Source organism: Henckelia pumila, chromosome 1 (assembly GCF_033568475.1).
Source record: "Henckelia pumila isolate YLH828 chromosome 1, ASM3356847v2, whole genome shotgun sequence".
In the NCBI taxonomy this organism is placed as follows: domain Eukaryota; kingdom Viridiplantae; phylum Streptophyta; class Magnoliopsida; order Lamiales; family Gesneriaceae; genus Henckelia; species Henckelia pumila.
The window spans coordinates 62,205,137-62,211,857 of record NC_133120.1 but is presented as its reverse complement, the minus strand read 5'-3'; the positions used below and the strand labels follow the sequence as shown (position 1 = coordinate 62,211,857).

The following is a 6,721-nucleotide window of genomic DNA, read 5'->3' as shown; positions in this document are numbered from 1 at the left end:
CAAAAATCTGTCTGATCCTTGTATAATTGCGAAGGATCCTTAACGACATGTCCAACGTCCAACGTGACCTACTCAACTATACGATCAAGATCTACATGGTAGTCATCCTAATGAAACACATAAAAATTAAAACAGAAACAATATAAGTCGCATAACAAATAAAGAAAAATAAATAACTATAAGTAATATATTACAACTAACCTCTGTCGTACTACCAACCAAACTACTGGATTTCTCTCTCAATTGTTTTGAAGTTCTTCTCGGCGCATTCATCAAACTCTCTTTGTTTTTCCTACTAGCGTGCTCTACTTTCTTTCTCATGTTTGTGATCTTCTTCGGATCAAACCCACTTGCAGCATCGCTCTCGTCAACCAGCAACTTTGAAACATGGTCATCAATATTTTGGCCGGAGGCTTCTTCATCGTCCTTCAAGGTCATTTTACTAGAATCCACATTCACATCATCAACTATCTTCTCAATTTCCTTCGCAATTTCATTTTCTATTTCCATTTTATCATCTTCCGTCTCCTCTAACTTACCAACTCCACCATCCATTTCATCCGCAGCATCATTCACATCTTCATGATTTATTGGAACTTGTGTCTCAATCTGCACACTATATAAGTCATTGAAATTACCATCAAGATCCTTACCAAAAGAATTTTTATGATCACTAATTTTTCCAGCAACATTCTTCGAACCATATTTGCGTTTCAAATTCTCAATCTCAGATGACTGTTCCCTAACAATCTTCTCCAAACGAGTGACATCAGTTTTCAGAACATACGCATTCATTGTTGACATTACCTATAATAAATCAATCACACATTTCATCAACAAACAATAAGAACATTACAATTAATTACACAATTTATAAAGTCGCATTACATTCACGTACCACACCGCTAGAAAATAGCTCCTCAACAAATACTTTTTCTTCAGGGAATGGAACTACAGGAACAACCTATTTATAACATAAAATTGCAACGTTAGAACCTTATAATTATTTTGGATAATATTATATAAAAAGAACATGTCAAATAGGACCTTCATCCTCGTAATTGCGTTAAAAAATTCTTCGGCAGAATCGGCATTGTTAGGAATTTTGCACTTTGCCCAACAAAAAACACGGGGAAATTTCCTAAACTTGTCTGAATAGCAAACAAAGGTACACTCTCGTACAACCATGCCAACGTTGAAATATTATTAGATTAAGTATGAACAAGAAGAAAATGTTAGATGATTAATGTATTAAGGACAATAAATACTAACCATCAACCCGACTAAACAACCATCTAAGTATTTCTTTCGTTCCACTTCACCTTGTCCATCACCGATATGGGCAGCAATTTGCTCGCAAAGGAATCGGTAAGCAGCATCACCCCACGAGTAAACAAAAAAATGATCCAGATCATCAAGATATGACATAATAAATCGTGGAGTTGAATAATTTCCAATCGGAAAAATCACACAATTGAATAAATATAAGATAAACATCCTCGCAAAGTCCTCAACATTTCTTTTCTTCTTCTTACATGCTAGTTCAAGAAGTTTCAAACGAATACTTGACCGGATCACCTTGCTTACATTACCCCCAAAATAACGATTTACGAAGGAAGATTCCATTTACAAATCAATATTCACTGGCTGTCCAATATATTTTAACCCCATCACAATGGAAAACTCTGACGACTTAAAAGGAACCGATACACTACCATCTCCAAATTTGAAGGACAAAGACTGAACATCAAACCTTTTTAACACTGCCTCGACCTTCAAAGTACTAAAGCTAAGGTTTGGAATCTTCAACCATTCTGAGAATGGAGAATCTTTGATCCACTGTAGTTGTCTTCTCTCGATTATAGGCGAAAGGTCTTTCATCGTATTCCGAAATACTGAAGCAGAACAACGGCTTGGTGCCTCATACGGCCTCCGGGTATTAGCTTTCACCTCAAATCCTACTTTTTTTCGAATAATTTCTAAATAAAAAAATAAAACAGTGTGTCATAAGTCATAACAAAAATTAACATAAAAATCAATAACTATACCTCAATATACATAATAAAAAAACAAAATCATGTTCAACTGTCACTGAGTTCTCTCCAACTCACACACTAAAAACATCAACAAAAGGGAATTTCAGTTACTGAATCTAAAAAAACAGCTTCACCACCACTTGAACGTGCTAGAATATCTGACACTCTAGCACCCAAATTCATCATTCCCTTACATTTTCAAGGAAGAAAAGGCTAGGAATAAAAATTTGAGCCTTAAGGTTAAGCCAATGAAGAATTTCGGAAGCTATCTTCAATTCTCAACAGATGAGCAGATTGACTTACTTTGTAACATATGACTGTAACAAGAAATATTAAATAAATTTCAAGATTTTTGCCTCGACTACAGTGAATGAAAATTGGCAGAGACAAGATAAAAGGTAGGGTTAGGCTCAACCAAAGTTTCTGCCAGTATCGTCATCATGTGTGCACTCACCGACAAATAAAAAGACTTTCACGTTCCAATTCCAAATAAAGATAGTGACACTGGTTGATACACTAAGATAGGTGAAAAATATTGATATTTTGACATGATTGTCATAAACTCGATTCTAGATTATCAGGACAACAAAAAAAATTATATGTGAATCATAAAGATTAATGCATACTTGCAGTATACTTTCTGAGAAATATAAACGGGAGTTGTTTTGAGACAACTGAGAGAGGACTAAATACGAATTTTAGCTTCAAATGATTTGGCCAGGGACCTTGAGGCTGATTTTTTGATGGATTGTATTACTTTAGTCCATTTCATGCTCTTGTTTTATTATTGTTATTATTACAACTTTGAAAACAAGCTTAAATTCATTTCACTCCAAGAAGATAAAGTTATTAAACCAACAGATTCCCAACAAGTAAAGTGACAAATCATCACCAAAAAAAATGAGAGGATTTGAAACGAAACACTGATTAAACTAATTAAGCACAAATCTCATAAGATATTGGACAAATCGAACAATTAGATAACAAGAAACTCACTTTCCTCGCTTCTTGGCTTCCCTTCGTCGCCTGATTCTTATTGTTTCCCGTAGGTGTCACAAATTGGTGGGTTCTTGATGTTCACTAGAGGATAAGAAAATTGGTGGCAAAAAAATTAGTTTTCTTGACCGGACATTGTAGAAATTGGGAGGAAAGAAAAGAGATCAAATTGCATAAGTGGGTTGGCTAGGGATTGATATGAGGCGTGAAATTGGGGGAACAAAGTAGGTGGAGGAATAAGAAATAATATAATAATAAAAAAGAAAAAATGAGATAAAAGATGAAACAGGGATGTTGATATAAATTTTTTGGGCCAACGGGGAGTGCAGAATAAAAAGTTATGACATGGAGACTGATCTTCAACTTTTGATTTTGATTGAGGATTTATTTCCAATTCTCCCAATCAATAATTTAAATTTTTATTAATATTTATTTATGAAATTATATTTATAATTAATTATAATTTTTTTATTTGTCGTGAGTAGGGCTGGGATACCGAACCAAAATATCGATTTTTTGGGATACCGTACCGAAATTTTTTCGATATATAGACATTTTTTTGGTATATCAAAATTTTTTTCGATATCTATACGGTATGAGTATAAATTTTTTCTATACAAAAATTTCAAAATTTCGATATCGATTTCGGTATGAATTTTTTTTATACCAATATTTTTTTATACAGTATACCGAAAACCCACCCCTAGTCGTGAGCCAACCCGCGGGCCGACCCGCCTAACCCGCAACCCATCTTTGGTTGGGTTGAGGATTTTCGGCCCACCATCGACCCGCCAAAAAGTGATTTTTAGTGGGCCGGCCCGCCCTCAATGGATTGGCTCATTTGACAGCTCTAATGAAAACTAAAAAGACACGTTTACTCCTTCCGATACAGAGTATTTTATTATGGATAATGCTACATGTACACAGGATGTTACACGTTGGATTACACATTGCACTTGAAATTATTATATAATTATCCTTGCACTTTATTTGAAAAAAATCTTTCAAAAATACATGTAGGATAATCATATAATTTCAAGTGCAATATGTAATCAACGTGTAACACCCTACTGTACATGTAGCATTACACTTTTATGATTGAACGTAAAATAATTTTAGATAAGTATTTCGTTTTTTTGGCAATTAGCCTTCAAAACAACTCAAAAAAATCAAAAGCACAAAATACGCTTGCACATATTAGGAATTGGGAAACAAGCCATCCGAAAAGGTAAAATCTTAAATAAAGTATGACACAAGAAAATCAAGGCACCACCCTGAAAGAAACAAATAGAAAAAGACAAATATCATTCTTCAACAAAATTGTCACTTGAAAGAACTAGATCGAAGCTATCTCAGTACTTGATAGGAGCAATAACATCTAGTTGAGAACCAAGCTTCCCTTCGGCGACCTTCTCGGCTTTGAGTCTCAGTTTTGTCAGCTGCTTCTTTCTCTCGTACACTGCCTGAGCTCTGTCTTTCCTCTTCTTCTCCAATTCCTATAGTAAACAAAATCATTGTGTTCACAAAGCAGAAAGAAACAATTGCCCACCAAGAAAATCAACAGGAATTAATTCTCAGTGCACCAAAACATTCGAAACTTTTTGTGCTGTCCAAATGGGGTATGAGAATTCAAAAAAAAAAAAAAAAAGTCCATGATGAAGGGGTGCCATTGCTGAAGGATCATCGGGAGAAAGCAGAAAATCTTAAAACCACACCCATACAAGAGTTGAAAGATGAAGTGCCAAAGATGAAGTGAGCAGCTTGACTACAACAGTAAGACTTCCAAAGGAAAAAAATAGATTGTAAACAGACCCATATTGCAACAAATTAAAAGGAAAGAAGATTAACAAATAGATCATATTAGCATTTAACTTACCCTGATAATATCATAATGATTCCATCCAACCTCAGATGAGAGCCTACCCAGCAAACAATATTTGTGACCAGCTTGAAGCCTCAACACTCTGGTTAACACAAAGACAGTAGTTAGAAATACACCAACACAGACTTATATAGTTGACTTAGTAACTAATGAACAACAGAAAACAAATAGAAAGAAAGTGTATTGACTCACTTGAGAGCATCAGGAATAACCATCCTTTTTGTCTTGTCATATGGTGGAGGTACACCCTCATACACCTTCAATCGTGCGAGCGCCGCAGCTCCTCGCTTAGTTTTGTGCGGAATCATCCTACATAAATAACCAATCAAATAATAATTATTAATTATTAATCATTAAATGCATAAACAGGGACAAAAACCTTGTTTGATAAATTGGAGTGATAATAAAGCCGAATGCACCTAATTCAAACATAAATTGAAGTAATAGTAAAGCCGAATGCACCTGATTCATACCAATTGAATACAGTTCCTACCGCTTTTTGTACAAGATAAAGCAAAGAAGAGATGAATAACACCTCTTGAATGCAAGAACTGAGGATCGAAATACAACTTCGAGGGATATACGGGCCTTGCTTGTTAGGGAAACAAGTTCATACCGACATCTAAACTTAAACAGCAGCTAACATGAATTCACCATATTCATTTTTATCTCTACTGATTAGTTGTAAAATATACCAAACAATAACCCCAACTCTAGCATGACCGTTGACATTTAGCTAAGATAACAACTATAGGATAATATGCAACTAAAATCGTAAAAGACAGCTCAACAAAAGACCAAAAATATTAAATTAACTGAATATCAGAAATAGACAATAAATATCAATCCCAGTAAAATTTTCAGCCAACAAAATGTTCATTGGGCTAAAGCCTGGAGAATTAAACAAAAGTGTGTACAGCATAAAATTCTATGAATATTTGGACCTCAATCATCTCTCTGGCGTTCAACTAAAATAGAAATATATACAACTTAATAACGAAAAATTCAACATGGAAAGAACTAATTTCCAAAAATTCCAAACATACAATTCAAGGCGGACACAAGCTACACAATAGAACTTCAAAACTGACCCAAAATACTCAACTTCCTCTATCTTCACGCAGCTCAATGTATCAAGGTATCAACTAGGTACACAAAACACTCGTCTCTCTCAAACACATTTCATCCGTGAAACTCACATAAATCATAATACCAAATCCCCTAACCACAAAAACAACAGCTTAAAATTGCAAACAAACAAAGAAGAATGAAATCATACCCACGGATTGTCCGCCACAAAATCTTGGAGGGAGCCCTGAAATGGATCGGCCCATGAGATGGCTTGGTGTTCATGCGCTTGCGGAGAAACCTCAAGTACTTCATTTTCTGCCTCACAAGCCCACCCGATAGGCAGATTTCCTCGCAGCGAACCACGACTACCTTCTGCCCATTCAGGAGTTCTTTGGCCAGAATTGAAGCCAGACGGCCGAGCATGTGGTGCCTCGCGTCCACCACCACTCTCTTCGCGCAGATCCCTGAACCCGAAACCATTTTTTCTCTCTCACTCTAGGGGCGGCGGGGCAAATCGAGTGTGACGACGAATTGGGTATTAGGGTTTGTGGTTGGAGTGTGGTATTTATACGGTAATTAGCATAGGGTTTGAGTTTCTGGGCTTCGGAGCTCGGTTTAAGCCCATTCCATTGGGCTTTTATTTAATGGGTTTCGTGATTAAATTACACGGCAGCAAGATTAAGCTTTCAAAGTCTGGTCGGAAATTTGATCTTCTGGGTCCGAGGTTCGGTTTAAG

At 35.8% G+C, this 6,721-nt stretch overlaps 2 protein-coding genes across 2 annotated transcripts; both read right to left on the bottom strand.

The window, feature by feature from the left end:
- Positions 1–808, bottom strand: LOC140870659 (uncharacterized). The gene is made up of 3 exons (XM_073273070.1): positions 702–808; positions 202–616; positions 1–107 (listed from the first exon to the last, which is right to left on the bottom strand). The coding sequence occupies exons 2-3, from the start codon at positions 553–555 to the stop codon at positions 69–71; spliced, it is 393 nt and encodes a 130-aa protein (XP_073129171.1). The 5' UTR covers positions 556–616; positions 702–808; the 3' UTR covers positions 1–68.
- Positions 809–4,198: 3,390 nt separating this feature from the next.
- Positions 4,199–6,513, bottom strand: LOC140884483 (large ribosomal subunit protein uL13y). The gene is made up of 4 exons (XM_073291258.1): positions 6,194–6,513; positions 5,107–5,223; positions 4,909–4,996; positions 4,199–4,528 (listed from the first exon to the last, which is right to left on the bottom strand). Exons 1-4 carry the CDS (start codon positions 6,463–6,465, stop codon positions 4,385–4,387), a joined length of 621 nt encoding a protein of 206 aa, XP_073147359.1. The 5' UTR covers positions 6,466–6,513; the 3' UTR covers positions 4,199–4,384.
- Between the last annotated feature and the right edge of the window lie 208 nt (positions 6,514–6,721).